This window comes from Mustela lutreola, chromosome 14 (genome assembly GCF_030435805.1).
Source record: "Mustela lutreola isolate mMusLut2 chromosome 14, mMusLut2.pri, whole genome shotgun sequence".
NCBI lineage: Eukaryota > Metazoa > Chordata > Mammalia > Carnivora > Mustelidae > Mustela > Mustela lutreola.
The window spans coordinates 35,712,521-35,729,762 of NC_081303.1; the positions used below are offsets into that span (position 1 = coordinate 35,712,521).

At 37.7% G+C, this 17,242-nt stretch overlaps 1 protein-coding gene across 1 annotated transcript in view; it reads right to left on the minus strand.

Annotated features, from left to right (window-relative positions):
* Nucleotides 1-17,242, minus strand: part of KLHL20 (kelch like family member 20) — a 61,687-nt gene that overhangs the window by 40,006 nt on the left and 4,439 nt on the right. The window contains exon 3 of the mRNA XM_059145494.1: nt 1,868-2,441. Coding sequence (XP_059001477.1) covers nt 1,868-2,441 — 574 coding nt within the window. The remainder of the gene's footprint in view (nt 1-1,867; nt 2,442-17,242) is intronic.

Sequence of the window (17,242 nt, forward strand, 5' to 3'; positions counted from 1 at the left end):
CAGACTTTTGTATGTTTAAGGGCAATCTGAATGTGTTTACTGCCCATTTTTTGGTTACATCACTGGCTAGGTTATTGACCAATAAGATTTCTTGCTGTATTAAAGAGATTATTGTCTGTGATAGCAGCAAATATTTTGCTCCATTTTGTCTTTTTTTTTTTTTTTTAAGATTTTATTTTGAAGTAATCTGTATACCCAACGTGGGGCTCGAACTCACAACCCTGCAATCAAGAGCTGTATGCTCTATTAACTGAGCCATCCAGGCACTACCCACTCTCTCACTTTGTCTTTGACTTTAATCTTGTTACTGTTTTTTTGTTTTGTCATGCAAAAATTTTTTTTTAAAGATTTTATTTACTTGACAGACAGAGGTCATAAGTAGGCAGAGAGGCAGGCAGAGAGAGAGGGGTAAGCAGACTCCCTTCTGAGCTGAGAGGTAGGGCTCAATTCCAGGACCCTGAGATCATAACCTGAGCCGAAGACAGAGGATTAACCCACTGAGCCACTCAGGCACCCAAAATTTTATTTTTATGTAGTCAAATCTATCTATGTTTTCTTCTATGCCTTCTGTGTTAATTAGAAAGGCCTTTCTCAGTTCAAGATTAAAAAGGAATTGCTCAAAAAAAAAACCCAAAAAAGGAATTGCTCCATGTCATCTTCTAATATTTTCATGGTTCTATTTGTATTTTTAAATCTTTGATCCACTGGAAGTTATCCTGGTGAGGAGAAGAGTGCAAAGGGACCATGTCTTTGCTTAAAGCTCTTCAATGGTTTTCTATTACTCTTAAGATTAACTTTCAAATTCTTCTTTTTCTCCTTTTTTTAAAGATTATTTATTTATTTGACAGAGAGAGAGAGAGAAAGAGAGAGAGGAAGAGAGGGAATACAAGCAGGGGCAGTGGGAGAGGGAGAAGCAGGTGCCTCACTGAGCAGGGAACCTGACACGGGGCTCAACAACAGGACCTTGGGATCACAACCTGAGCCGAAGGCAGACACTTAATGACTAAGCCACCCAGGCACCCCTAAACTTCAAATTCTTAACATGGTCTATTAACTCAGTAAGATGGGGCTCTGTTCTTTCTGTAAAATTATTATAACATCCTCTCTTTTGCTCTCTGGCTCTCACTAGGTTTCTTTCAGTTTCTCAACCTAGTTATGCTTTTTCATGTTTCAGAATTTTGCAATCAGCTGTTACAGAACCAAAGTTAAATCTCTCTGTAATATGCTAAATCATCCAGGCTTCTTTGTAGCACCTATTAACTGTAATTATTTATGTAATTATGCATTCAGTGGATATACGCCCTGCCTGATTATAACCTCCATGAGAATGGACACTCTATGCATCTTGTTCAGTGCTACGTCTAGCCTTTTTCCCCAAGCACAGTGTCTGAAACAGTAGCTTTTCACGTATTTATTAAATAAATGAATGAAAAATAACAGATTTAATGAAAAATTCTTTTCATTTACATCTAATGTAATTTTTCTGATTGTTAGTTCTCCAAGTAACTGATTTATTTATTCTGACGAAAAATCCACATAATCGGGAAGGTAATGTTTCATACAAATGACTGATACCAGGGCACCGATTTCCTAATGAATTAATAAACTGTATTCTGACTTATAAACTAGTTTATTAATATGGCTAGGTAGAATCAAATCCCTAAACTATAGCTTTTATTGACAGAACATAAAATTGGTCTCTAAAATAAAAATCAGGCTTAGAATCAATAACAACTTTTATCTTTGGTATTATGAGTTAGAATCAGCAGTAAATATCCAAACAGATACATGTTAGCAGAACATGAACTCATATTGCTCTCCTGACCAATACATTATGACTGCATTCAAACCACCAAGTACAACTCACCTCTTGAAAGTTATGTTGAGTAAACTTGTCTGCTATCCTTAGCAACTCACGACATGAATGTGTGTCAGCAAAAGCCCGAATGCCCAGGCAATTAGAAGGATCTAATTGTCTCTTTAAGAATTCACAGCAAGCTTCCTGTATTTCTGCCAGCTGAAGGAGGCAAGCAGCTGGCAGAAGGGTCTGAACATTGCCCTCTTCCACAGTTATCTGGGAGGTATATGCAAAGTCAATCAGTAGTTCCATAGCCCTCTCATCTATGTCTCGAATCACTACTTCTGTCTGACGGCTTTCTGCCAATTCTCCAGTAAACATAGCTCGGAAATAGGGACTACAGGCTGACAAAATGACTCGATGGGCATATATCTTCTTAGCGCCCACAACTAGCACCACATCGCAGAGCTCCCGGTGCTTTCTCAGAAGGTTAATCACTTCCAAGGTCTGTCGAGGGTGCTTGTCTGAGATATAGGGCATGCGAGCGGGTTGGGGAACCCCTTCTGGCAGTTTATTGGGGTCTCCAAGGGTGCAGCGGCTTGTTACATCCATTCCAGTTTCTCCTGGTCGAATGTTGGTACACCTACAGGAATGGGGGAAGGAGGGAAGAAAGATGATGGCAATATTATTAGAAACTCACTCTTGCCATAAACTGTTCATACTCAAGAGGTAGGGGAAAACTGCAGGTAATCAAAAGGGAGAACGAGACTCCCAAAGAGCTTCCTTTCTAAGAACGCCAAAACTCATACATGTTCTTAACGTCTTCTGAAGAACAAACATTAATAATCCCAAATCAGAGCACTTTCATTATGCACTCCCATAAAATAAAGGAGAATTCTTTTTTCATCTCCGAAGTATTCAAACTAGACTGTCTTGGACCATATCTTTTATAACTACCTGCAATATAGTAATAAAAATTATGAAAAACACTTGTAAATTATTCTCTCTCTGCACAAAACAGACCATGGGACTTTAATTTCTTAATCTAGTTTAACCAAAATACTGGTATTTGTTATTTTTCTAAAACACAGAAATGTGTGTTTCTCATTATCATAGATAAATTAGATTTCTCTCAGGTTTAGCACAAAAGCTATAAAACATAGCTCATGCTGCATGAAAAGATCAGAAAAATGAGGCCAGGGACCCCCAAATTAACTTTATATATAGTACTATATTTCCTTTATTCTAAGATGGATAATCTTCACAGTTCATATAGGCTATCACAAAGGTGTTAAGTAAAAAACAAACTCAAAAAAAAAAAAAACCCACAAGCGCAGGTTACAAAAACTAGTTTTGTTTTTTTAAGATTTTATTTTATTTATTATTTTTTTAAGATTTTATTTATTTGACAGAAATCACAAGTTGGCAGAGAGGCAGGCAGAGAGGAGGAAGCAGGCTCCCTGCCGAGCAGAGAGCCCAATGTGGGGCTTGATCCTGGGACCCTGGGACCATGACCCAAGCTGAAGACAGAGACTTTAACCTGCTGAGCCACCCAGGCACCCCTAAGATTTTATTTATTTATTTGATGGAGAGAGAGAGAACACAAGTAGACAGAGAGGCAGGCAGAGACAGAGGGGGAAGCAGGCTCCCGGCTGAGCAGAGAGCCCAATGCAGGGCTTGATCCCAAGACCCTGAGATCATGACCTGAGCCAAAGGCAGAGGCTTAACCCACTGAGCCACCCAGGCATCCCAAAAACTAATTTGTTGCTGGGATACTACAGAAAATTGTTGATGGCCAGACATAATTCAAGACATTCTTTGATCTGTGAATGAGAGGAAAGCTTAGAATCAAACTTTGTGATACTGAAGAAAACTTAGTTATCGATTATATGGATAAATACATGTTAGGCCAACAGCTAATAAAAGATTTACATACCTTTAAGGCAATATTTACACTTCTAAAAAGTTATTAAATGAGCCAGTAGTCTTATAAGCAAGGAAATATAGTAAATAACTATGAAATCACATTAGTTTGTAAAAAAGGGAAAGAATCAAACCAAATATTTTAGAAGCCAACTAGCAGGGAGAAATGAGTTAAAATTCTCTTCTCTGCCTAAGTTTTAGTCCAACCATAGATGTCTCAAACTATTTTACCATACCTTAAATTAAGATTTCTTTATTCTTCTCCCCAAGTCTAACAGCTCTGACACTTAGGTACTATGGCTACTCTGACATTAGCTAGCATAAAGTCTCAAAGCACACTGTGGAACAGATAGACCTGGGTTGAAATGCTACTGACAATTATCGGACAAGTTACTTATCCTTCCTAATCCCCAGTTTCTTTAGCTCTAAAATGGGTAAGTATCTACCCCATATGGCAAAGATTAAACGATAGAATGTACATAACTTCCAGCTCAGGACTTGCTACCTGTTAAGAATTTTAAATTGTAGCTACCCTAGTAATAGAAATATTTATATTCCTTTCAAATAACGTGGTTATGCTTATCCATATTAGAAATCAAATTTAAAAAAATCAAACCTGAGTTGACATGCTTCGATTAATATTCACATAAATTTTGAATTAATGATAATCCAGCAAGTCTGGACTGATGTTTATCTTTACTTAGAAATCTTTTCTTCATAGTTTAAGAACATTAAGGTGGTAAAGAAGATGAAAGGCAAAATACTTTTTTATTTAGTAGAACTCTTACAAACTCTGACAAGATTTTGTTAGACTAATTTGCTGCTAGAGATATTAAATCTGACAATAAGCCTTATTTGTTCAAAAGTATTACCTATGTCATGGGCATGTGGGTGGCTCAGTCAGTTAAGCATCCGACTCTTGATTTCTGCTCACGTCATCATCTCAGGGTTGTGAAATCAAAGCCCTACATTGGACTCTGTGCTGGGCATAGAGCCTGCTTCAAATTCTCTCTCCCCTTTTCCCTCTGCCCCTCCCCCCCAATAAAAGTACTACATATGCCCAATCGTTCCTATCAAATCAGTCAAAATCAATGAAGATTTAGTATGATTACAAAAGAAATGTATAGATCCATAAACAGACATTCCTCACTTTACAAATAAATACTTTTCTGAAAGTTTAATTTTATGTTGACTGGAGGTTTGTATTTTTCTTTAGTAGGAGTTCTATAAATGGGGACTACATTTAGTTGTAAAATCAATTCAGTGTGTCACAAGCAGCACCAAAAAAATGAAACAAAAGAAAAAATATTGGCATACATTCCTTTTAGTTAAATAACTATGTTTCAACTATGTACTCTATACACATTTAAATGCATAAACATTTGTATAATTAGGTTCCTTTGAGGGCTCTATGCTGTATCAAAAAAGTTCAAAAGCTACTGACAACAGAATTCTGACCTCAGTTTTGAAGTCCTAAAATAAAAGGGCCAAGGGGTACAAGGAGAAGGAAAAGAGTAACTGTCATTTTGGGACTGATCTAGGATTTGCTGTTGCTACTGTTTTCGGTGGCTTTTGGGTAGGGTAATGGCTGGAGCTTGGGAAGCTATTTTACACAAAGACTCTGGAAGTCTGTAAGTTGGCATTTATTATATATTTAAGTACATGTTACCGTAACGGTGCTACAGAACACACTCTTGGCAAGGCCGTAGTAATTATTTTTCTAAAAAGTGGCAGCCCTGTAAATTTCTCAAATTTGATACACATTGCATCACAGCATCAGGGTATAAATGTATTAGTAAATTTTACATGTTAATGTTTTCCAGAAGTCTTTAGATATGAAAACCACACATTTTCTGTTACCTAGCTTTAAAGAATGAAGACTAAGATTTGAAACAGAATAGATCATTAGATCATTTAGAATAATAAACTCCTTTAACAGATGAAGAAACTGATTTGGTTAGGTGACTTGCTAAAATCATGAAGCTTTCCTTTCAGTAGCAGAGCAGGTCTCCTGATGCTTTTGGAGAAACCACAACTATCTCCTGGGGCACTGCGAATATTTAATAACTGGGATTGATGTGAATGCTGGGTTGGGGAAAAAAGGGAACTATAGAATTATTTAACAATTCAAAATAAGATTCTCAGTTTTCTTCCTTATGGGTATCCAAATTTCTATACAACTCTTTTTTTTTTTTTTTAAAGATTTATTTATTTATTTATTTGACAGAGAGCGAGCGAGCGAGATCACAGTAGGCAGAGAGGCAGGCAGAGAGAGAGAGAGGGAAGCAGGCTCCCTGCTGAGCAAAGAGCCCGATGTGGGGCTCGATCTCAGGACCCTGAGATCATGACCTGAGCCAAAGGCAGAGGCTTAATCCACTGAGCCACCCAGGCGTCCCTATACAACTCTTTTTTAAAAAGTCCAGGAAGTTGCAGTAAATGTAGATTATTTTGGTACAGTCATCATAAAGAACTTTACCAATGAGGAGTCAACTAACTTGGTAAGAGGCCTACAAAATGAATGTTAAGCTTGAAGAAAACAGCATAACAAAATTGAACCTGACTTTTTCAGCTAAAAAATACTGGGACCGTCTAAGAAATTTTCAGAATTATCTTTAAATATTTCTAAACATTTTTTTTTTAAGATTTTACTCATTTATTTGACAGACAGAGATCATAAGCAGGCAGAGAGGCAGGCAGGTGGCGGGGGGGGGGGGGGGAGCAGGCTCCCTGCTGAGCAGAGAGCAGGATGCAGGGCTGATCCCAGGACCTGGGCTGAAGGCAGAGGCTTGACCCACTGAGCCACCCAGGCACCCCTAAACATTTCTAATAAAATATAGTCAATGGCTTATTACCTTTAAAAAAGTTATTCCAGATTATATACAATAGAAGCAAAGTTTATACATTACATTCATATTTCAGAAATTCAGGGGTTCACTTGGTAGATAAATGCCACAAACAATTGACATGTAAGCGTAATGAAGATATTTGGATTTTCATAATCATCACACTGTATCTACTGAGATGCAGAGAAAAGAGAATCTATGCCCCTCTAAAATGGTACTTATTCTTTTAACAGATATTTACTAATTGCATATAATGTACAAAGCATTTTGCTTGAACTGAGAAAAATTCAAAGGAATATAAAGAGGCAATCAGGGAACCTAACTATTAAGGGGAGATTAAATTAAGGGGAGATACATGAATAACAGAGAGAGAGCAACCAGCATACAAATTATGGTAGAAAGGCAAAAGTCGATAAAGTATTTATTTGTACTCAAAAGATCCTAGATCTAACTGGCATAAGCTACAAGATTACTTCACAGGTATGTATTTTTGTTGTCAAGTAGGAATATTAAATTGGGTTGTTCTGGAATTTAGGTGAAATATCCTATACCCACGGCCCAGATATTTGTTTCTGATTCTATATTCACTAAGCAGTTTTCTGATGAATAATTCTTTCAAAAATATTGTTATTTAAAAGCGGGGGGTGTGTGTGGATCCAATGTTCTGAACACTGGGTTTTAGGTCAGCCTCATATGAGTCTCACAGACTTAATCATCTCTGACTATACCGAGATAGTCTAATATGTGGCCTGCAAAGGACAATATCAGTTTACTACCCCTAAGGCTCGTAGCACCAACAAGAACTACAGTAGAATAAAAAACCTAAGTGTTGAAAGAGTCCCCAGGGAAGGAGAGAAGAACAGAAAAGGACATTTTGGGGAAAAGAAACTACATTTACATTACAAAGGCACAGGCCGAAAGCAGACAGTTGTTCCTTTCTCCAACACCAACCTGTTTTTCCAAAGTACTTATAAATTCAATCTTTCTGTGCTTGGCCTTTAGCCCACAGGGGATTCTGTATTCTAGAATATGAAATGTTCATAACTCCTGATATCTGGTAGAAACAGCACTGTTGGGACGCCTGGGTGGCTCAGTTGGTTAAGCAGCTGTCTTCGGCTCAGGTCATGATCCCAGCGCCCTGGGATCGAGTCCCACATCGGGCTCCTTGCTCCGCAGGGAGCCTGCTTCTCCCTCTGACCCTGCCTGCCACTCTGTCTGCCTGTGCTCGCTCTCGCTCGCTCTCTCTGACAAATAAATAAAATCTTTAAAAAAAAAAAAAAAAGAGGGCGCCTGGGTGGCTCAGTGGGTTAAGCCGCTGCCTTCGGCTCAGGTCATGATCTCAGAGTCCTGGGATCGAGTCCCGCATCGGGCTCTCTGCTCAGCAGGGAGCCTGCTTCCTCCTCTCTCTCTCTGCCTACTTGTAATCTCTCTCTCTGTCAAATAAATAAATAAAATCTTTCAAAAAAAAAAAAAAAACTGTAAAAAAAAAAAAAAAAAAAAAAGAAACAGCACTGTTTATATTTGACAATTTAAAGGCAGAAAAAAACTGAGCAGTTAAAAAACAATTTTTACCACCCACTAAACAATCAAGGAAGCTTTTAACCACAGTGCTTAAAGATGCCTTGTACATACTAGAAGCTGAAATACTAAGTCACATGCTTAACAATGGTACAATCAAGCTTCTTTAAAAAAGAACCACCATTAAAGACAAGACAAATTCAAAAATTCCCATTTTAATACTGACACCGCATGTTGAAAACATTTTTGTTGTAACCGTAATTATGTACATAAAGATAGTACTATGGGGAGACCTGGGTGGCTCAGTGGGTTAAAGTCTCTGCCTTCGGCTCAGGTCATGATCCCAGGGTCCTGGTCAAGCCCCGCATTGGGCTCTCTGCTCAGTGGGGAGCCTGCTTCCTCCTCTCTCTCTCTCTGCCTGCCTCTCTGCCTACTTGTGATCAGTCAAATAAATAAATAAAAATCTTAAAAAAAAAAAAGTACTGTTAAATTCAGATAAACAATTTTTTATTTTGCCTATGTTCAACACAGAAGCTAATTTCTACATATCTTTTTCATTTAAAAGTATACCATAACAAAAAAAATTGTGCTATTATTATTGTATTAGTATAGATTCAAATTTTTAAATAATAGCTGATCTGTAAACTCATATCAAAGGTTTGGTTTGCAAACCTGCAAAAAAATCTCTTAAATGTGGTCATGCTCTAAAGTTCTATCCTCTCTGCTCTCTATACACATTCTTAGGGGAGCTCATCTAATCTCATGGTTCCCATCACCCATATATGAATGGCTAAAAGACCCTTATTTCCTGCCTGGATAAATTCTCAGTCTGGATCCATGTAAATGTCTCTTATCACATAAATTAAATAGATCTCAATGATCTATCTAAAATTGATTCCTTGATTCTCTATCTTATCCAACATGTCGTTTTCTAGCCTTCCCCAGATTAATAAAAAGCAATTTCATTCTTCCAGTTGCTCAGGCCAAAATTCTTGTAGCCCCTTCCCTTCCGCACACCCTCAAACTTAATCTATCAGCAAATCCTGTCATTCTACCTTTAAATAATATCTAGATTCCAACTATTTCTCTACCTTTTCACGAGCCCCACCCTAATTCAGGCTATTTTCACTCTGTGTTTTATATTACATTAGTCTCATAAAAGGTCTTCTTGGTCTACTTTTACCAATTTATACTCTCTTCTTTAAACAACCTAAGTGATCCTTTAGAGAAGTCAGATTATGGGGTACCTGGGTGGCTCAGTTAATTAAGCGTCAGACTCTTGGTTTCAGCTCAGGTCACAATCTCAGGGTCATGGGACCCTGCCCTGGATTGGGATCCATGCTCACTGAAGAGTCTGCTTAACATTCTTTTCTCCTTCCTCTCCCTCGTCCTCTCCCCTGCCCTTCCCCTCCCCTTGTGTACATTCTCTCTAATAAACAAATAAAATCTTTTTTTTTTTTTTAAAGATTTTATTTGTTTATTTGACAGACAGAGATCACAAGTAGGCAGAGAGGCAGGCAGAGAGAGAGAGAGAGGGAAGCAGGCTCCCTGCTGAGCAGAAAGCCCGATGCGGGACTCGATCCCAGGACCCTGAGATCATGACCTGAGCCGAAGGCAGCGGCTTAACCCACTGAGCCACCCAGGCGCCCAACAAGTAAAATCTTTAAAAAAAAAAAAAGAGTCAGGTTATGCCACTCCTCTGCTCCAAATGCTTTAAACACTCATAGTAAAAAACAAAGCATATAAGGCTTACCATCATCTACAGGACTCTTCCCCTGGCTAGCTCTCTGAATTTATCTCCTACTGGTTTCCTCTTACCCATTGTTTTCTAGTCACAGGGACTTCCTTGCTTTTTTCTGGACATGCCAAGACTTTGCTTGCTTCAGAGCCTTACTGCTTCCTCCTGAAAGGTTCTTCCCTCAAATGACTATGGAGCTCACTCCCTCATTTCTTTCAGAGCTCTGCTCAAATGTCAACTTATCAGACCACTGTAGGGACCAGTGGCAGGCCACCCTCAGATGGGCCACTTTGGCATGAACGTTATTTTGAGTTAAAAGCAATCCAAACCTAGCAGACTTAGAAAAAGCTCTTTACCTCCCCCTCAACTGCCTGCTTTTCCAGAAAGAGAGCTATTAACAAAGATTTCCCTTTACCTAAGAAACTTACCTACATAAAGAGGGCACTTTTGTTTTCCAGACATCTTTCCCTTCTGTTAGTGGTCTTTTTCCCCTTTGTATCCCCAGACCCTATCCCTCTCCTTAGGTCATGGAAGTATCTCATTGCCCGACTATCTTTGGAATTTTCATGTCTGTGTGGATTCCCCTTAAGCAGTCTATTAAATTTGACTTCCTACTGTTAATCTGTCTTATTGTTAATCTGATTCTAAATCCAGCTAGAAGGACCTTAAAGAGGAAATTCCTCCTCCCCAACATGTTATAAGAAATAGCTTCTCTTAATCCCTACCACTCTATACACTTTGTCTAATTTTTCTTCATAAATATATTACCTATTGACATAATATGTTGGTTTTCTCCCCCAAACAGAATGTAAGGTTCATGAGAAAAAGACCTTTATGGTTTTGTTTTTTTGCTCACTGCTATATCCCAATACCTGTTATTATTGTTAAATGAATTCAGCTTTTCTTCCTGCCAAAAAAAACTATACTCCCCAAAGTCTTATCTAATTCTCTTAAAACCAGCTTTGTAGCCAGGCAAACTTGTAGCCAGGTTCAAACTTTACCTCCATCATTTATTAGGTATAATCTTAGGCAAATTATTTAACTTCTCTAATCTTCAAGCTCATTATTTGTAATGCAGGGATAATTATACTTACCTTACAAGGAGTGAGTGTTAGGATTTTTCTGAATGTATGTCCTTTGACTTCAAAGTCAGTGCTTTATTATCCCAAACTGTCTTGGGCAACTGGATTGAGTATTTGAAATAGAAATGACTCTGGCAATCTGATTTATTTGGTTGTTTTTCTTAGATGGAAGAAAGAAAGCAAGCATACTGCCACATGGTTGGACCATGTTGCCCTTCCAGAAGAATGAGAAGAAATGAGAAGAGGGATTACTGGCAGGCTGAGATTTTAAAGAATAACTCATCTTAAATGTCCTGAGAAGCAGTATTTAATTCTAGCAATTTAATTCTAGAAGCCATATTTAATTCTATACACTAACTTATTTCTCCTATAGTTCTGCTACTTGTTTTTGTAAATGTGTACTTCAAAAAACTGAAGTATATATCCTCCATTATTCTCATTACATCAACAGGATTCTAACTGCATAAAAGTGGGGATTTTTGTACATTTTTCTGGGCACCTTCTGAAGGGAAGATATAATAAGGGTCCTAGAAATAGACTGTGTTCACACCTTGTCACATCTATATTCACAACTTCTTTGTTTGGCGTCTGATGAAATAAATACTCTAAAGACCTGGGGGGCGGGATGGTAAATTGAGGAGTGAACTGCTCCCCAGGACAGAACCCTATGAAACCTTGAGGCAGCAAGCTTTATTGTCCAAGTAAAAATTTATCTGGAAAAACTAGATCTCAAATTATTTGTTTTTTCAATCTGTAGTTTTCTATTCTAATATTGAACTAATGATGTTACAGACAAAAAGAAACTGAACCCCCCCCAAAACATTTTTATTAGCTTTATTTGCAAGATTAATCTACATGTATTTTAAGGTTGAAAAAGGTAAGTGAAAGGATTACTCTGGACCCTATCCACAGTTAACAAACTAGGGAGACCAAAGGGAGCTGTTGCCTTCTCTCACAAAATGACTGTCAATTCCAGGAAAGAATCAGTCTTTCTAAAACCAAAGGGTATAAGATCTGCTAATAATAACCTTAGCAGTTTTTTATTCTTTTAGTACTGATGAAAAGTATAACTTCAAGATATATTAATGTATTTTACCATCAACTCTCTCAAACTTGAAAGATAACTTTGATTTTGTTCCTCTACTAGCCATGTGCTTCAGAGGAAGATGACCATGTCCCTAGCTTTTAAGGAGAAATCCTGAATTCTCTCAAATCAGTTAGCTGATGGCATGCTCTTAACTCAGCTCATCATCAAACTACAGGAACAGACTTATATTCCATGATTTAGGGAGTTTCTTCTGTAGGGCATTAACAAGGAAGAACGTAGCATTCTTCATTGGTAGGTGGTAGTGGGAGGGAAGATCAATTTTGGGTTAGGATGGAGCTGCTATTGTAATAGCTACATTGGAGACAGAACTTGGGTCCAAGATGCTATTATCAGGCCACTGGCTAACACCAAACTTGGAAGGCACCCTACCTCTGGCCTTCTTGGTATGTAAATAAAAGGTTTCCATGTTGATTAAACTAGTCTGAGTCAGGACTTCCAGTCCAAAGCATTTTGATACCAAAAAAATGGTATTTAAAATGAAAAACAGTAAAATCAGCCACATATTCTAAATTTACTAACCAACTTGAATATAGAAATTTCCCCTTGCTTTGACTGTATCCAAAGGGTCTTCTTTCATTATTATCAGATTTTTCTAAACATAATATTGACAGATTTAAAATTATGGCTTGAATTTGTGGCTCTTCTTTCAAATGAAGTGAAAATGTGAGTAGATACTGTTATTCACTAATTGCCCAATTCCTATTAGGAATGTTATTATTAGGCTGTTATATTATTATATAGTTATATATTAATTATATACTGGGCTGTTATATTAACTTTTCAAATACTGTGTTTCTCTGAAACCAGATTAACAGGGGTGTTTGATAAAAAATGCAGGCTTCTGGGGCGCCTGGGTGGCTCAGTGGGTTAAGCCACTGCCTTCGGCTCAGGTTGTGATCTCAGGGTCCTGGGATCGAGTCCCGCATCGGGCTCTCTGCTCAGCAGGGAGCCTGCTTTCCTCTCTCTCTCTCTCTGCCTGCCTCTCCATCTACTTGTGATTTCTCTCTGTCAAATAAATAAATAAAATCTTTTAAAAAAAAAATGCAGGCTTCTGAGGTCCTAGAGAATCAGAATCTCTGGTTTTATGACTCTAGGGTCTGCATTTAACAAGTAGGTAATTTTAACACACATTAAAATTTGACTCATAATAGGCTAATAAAATTTGACTAATAAAATAAAATCTCTTTTTCAGTCTAAGTCAGTTTTACAAAAAAAATATTGACCTAAGTTGAGGGGAAATAACAGAGTGGAGAAATCAATCATTCAAAATGCAGGTATAAAGGCAAACAAAAAAGTAAAAGTATCATTACCAAACATATAAAGTCAAATTAAACAAGAAGGATTCACATTTACCAAAATGTCAATAAATCTAATAAAATTATGTAAGGCAGGCATCAGATATCATGGAATCAGTTTAAGAAACTATAATTACATTTGAATTTCTACATATGGTGAGAAGAAAACAACTGTTATTGAAAATTCTCAATTATTTTTCTTTTATATTCTGGGAAAAAGAACAACATTTATTTCAGAGACAGATGGTGCTTTTGAGAAAACAAGTATTTAGGCCTTTTAATTATAAAAGGCAAGGTGAGGGCCCCTTGGAATGATAAAGACCATCAGAAGGATTTGCCTGCTGGTTTTAGTTTATTTTGTTTTGAGATTGAAATTGAATTTGAGTAAGATTAGGAGGGCTTGTATTCTTAGTTCACCACAGTCCACACCACACTTCGTCTTGTGAAGCTGTACCCCACATTTACACCAACTACCCGAAGATACAAGTTTTTGTTTTTTAACCTCTTCTAGAGACACCAGGATAGTAACAAAGAGACTAAACTGCTCAGGATAATACAGTAACAGTAATTTAGAAATAAGAAATAAAGAAGGGAAAGGAAAGGGGGACTGTTAAAATGGTGTCAGGTTATGATCTAAGGAGGGACAACCAGTAAGAAAATGATGTGTGGCCAAAAAACTTCATTATCCCCAAACTTGCAGTAAAAACCTGAGGTATTCAATGGTAGTGGTCACTGAAGGGAAAGAGACAGCGAGTATGGAATATTTCTAGAATAAAGCTTGCCTGTGAAAAGAGACATCCAATACAATGTCAGCTCAAAGTTAAGAAGACTGGAAAATGATATATGCTGATGTGAAGAATGAGAAGGAGGGAGAAATTTAAAAATATGAAAGGGAAGAATAAATGATGAAGCGAGTTCCTGGAAGAGTGGGAGTGCATGGAACCAAAATACAGAGGAATGACTCTGAGACAAAAGGTAGAAGGGCTTACATAAGAGATCAGAGGAAGGGAGTGGGGCGGGAAAGTAAGGTGGAAATGATACATTTATTTTGTGGTAAGGAGGCATCAGAAGTTTGGAAAAGTTCATACCTGATGGCCCCTATTTTTTCTGTGAAAAATGAGAGGAGCAGTGACAGGATCATAAGAGAATGGGTGAAGATGTGACACAGCTGTTGTGGGGCATGAATAAGCAAGCATTACGCAGGCACCTTCAGAAGTACTGCTGGAGAACAATGTTGGCTCTAATAATATTACAGACTCTGATTAGAGTAGCCCAAATATCCCATGGCTGGTTTCATCCAGCAGTAATCAATAGTTCAAATCAGGGGATATAAATGCTTGCATTAACCAAGAGTTGGGAAATGCCACAGAAATGCCACAATCTAGGGAGTTGAGTGATGGCTAGAACATGGTTGAAATGGTTGCAGAAGTGAACTGTGTGAAAATAGAAGGGTCAAAGGCATGTTGCTTGTGACTACATCGAAGAACCAATGGAATGGGTATTCTAGAGGTTATGCTTAGGAAAAAAGTTATGAGGATTTACGATTTCAGAGAGAGAGTTGTTCTCAGTGAGAGTACGAATAAATTGCTGAAGTAAATGAAGTATGTAGTAAATGATGGTCAAAGTTACAACAGTTTAGGAAGTCAAGAAAATGTAGGCTAGGTAAAAGGATGGGTAATTTCCATGACAACTGGTATCTTCTAAAATAATAGTGAGAATAACCAAATCAAGTGCAGGAAGAAAACACAAACCAAAGAACAAATCAGGTATCTTAAATATACTTCATGTTCACCAAAGGAATGTTACAAATTTTGGCACCTCCCTAAGTAAATAACATTTTCACATACCCAAAATGTGTAAGTTGCTTTCAAATTTCAGGACTATCATGTCACACATTCCTTAGACCTTCTTCTATTCCAAAGGTAATAGTCTTAACTGAGGAAAGAGCCGTCTTCCATAAGTGGCTAATAAAATTTGAAGTCAAACACAATAAAAAGTTTAGAAAACATAATCTCTGCTTCTCAAGCATTCATGATCAAGTTCTATCTTATAGTCCAAAGACCTACAGAATCATTTCTTAGCTTGGAATTGTGCTTCCTACCTAAAGGAACATCTCTCCTTTTATACTTCAAAAGTTTTAATTGGAAATTAACAGACAGACTTCTCTTAAAAAAAAAAAAAAAAGATTCAGCTGAAGTGACCATCATTTAAAGTCCTGAACACACTTGAACAGAGAAAGCTACACATACGAGTATATGAATCCTTAAAGCAGAAATAACATCCCAAAGTGCCAGCTCTGCTTACTAGAAGGGCACCCACTAGCACTACATTCTATACCTGATTCCAGATGAAGGAGAAAGAGCATGCAAGCAAGCTAGTCTCCCTTTATGTTAGGAAAGCAAACGCCTTCCTAGAATACCTCTTAGCACCTTCTGCTGACATTTTATTGGCAGGATGGTGTTATGCAGCCGTCCCAAAATGCAAAGATGATGCTACGGAACATGCTAGTTCATTTTCTTGTTTCTACATAGTAAGGGAAAGGAGGAAGAGGTGTTCTGCAAGCCAACCTACAGTGCCTGCCACACCAAGGAAGAGTCAGATCAAGAAGGTACAGCATATGCAACTATTTTTAAACATACATTTTAGACTGACTAAACAGGAAATTCTAAAGATGTGAGATCTCGGAGCACCCGGGTGGCTCAGTGGGTTAAGTGTCTGCCTTCGGCTTAGCTCATGATCTCAGGGTCCCAGGACTGAGCCCTGCATTAGGTTCCCTGCTCAGCAGGGAGTCTGTTTCTGAGTCTGACTCTCTCTCTCAAATAAATAAATAAATAAATAAATAAAATCTTAAAAATTAAAAAAAGATACTAGATCTGAATGGGATTTTCTTTTTTGTCATTTGAGATTGAACTCAAGGAGAAGCTCATTTAATTTTCACCATGAGTGAAAATTATCAATAAAAACTCTATAGATACAATGAAAGAAGACCCAAGCAATGTTAAGCTTCTTCTGCATTTTAGAATCTTTACTGGCTTTTTTTCTTAGGCCTCACCTTGAACACCAATGGTATTCCCTGAGATTTGGTCCTTGGCATCCTCCTTTTCTGTTCTACTCTCATTCATGCCTACAACTTCAAGAACTTTTTGTGTACTGGTGACATAAAATTTCTTCTTCTTTTTTTAAAATCTCCAGCTCAAACTGCTCTCTTCTGCCCCAAACCCATATTCTAATTACATACTACTGTTTGCTAGATAATAATCTTCAAGTGTATGAAAGAGGACTATTTTTGGCTTACTGAAACCTGTTTGTTCCTCTTCCTATAATTTTTATCTCATCATGGCAGCACGTGGTTCCCCAAACTGAAATCTTTAGAGTCATTTATAGCATTACCTTTTCCTTACTCTACATTCACCAAATCCTTCTGATGTTACTATTAAACAATTCTAAAGTCCATCCTCTTCTCTCAATTCCCACTGCCATAACTCTACTTCCAGTCCTTGTCAGGTTTCATCTAAACTACCACAACTCCTTTAAATTCATTTCTTTGCCATCATTTCTTCCTTCTTTCTAGTCTATGCCCTATCTTCCCAAATTTCAGCACCAAGAACAAATCTCATCTGTGTAATAATGTACATTGGCTCTTAAATACCTACAGGATAAAGCCAAACTCTTTCCCATGGTTGCAGCCTGATTTTCTATTTTTTTTTCCCCATTTCCATTTTTTTGCCCCCACATACTCTACACCCCTGATATACTTACCACTTCATTCACATCATATACTTGGAGGTCTTGGTATCTTTTGGCGGGCAGGGCGCATGACTGTTCCTTCTGTTTATGGTGTCTTTAATTAACTTTTTCTTTAAGTGCTTATTTTTTAAAGTACATTCTTTACTGGGGCGCCTGGGTGGCTCAGTGGGTTAAAGCCTCTGCCTTCAAC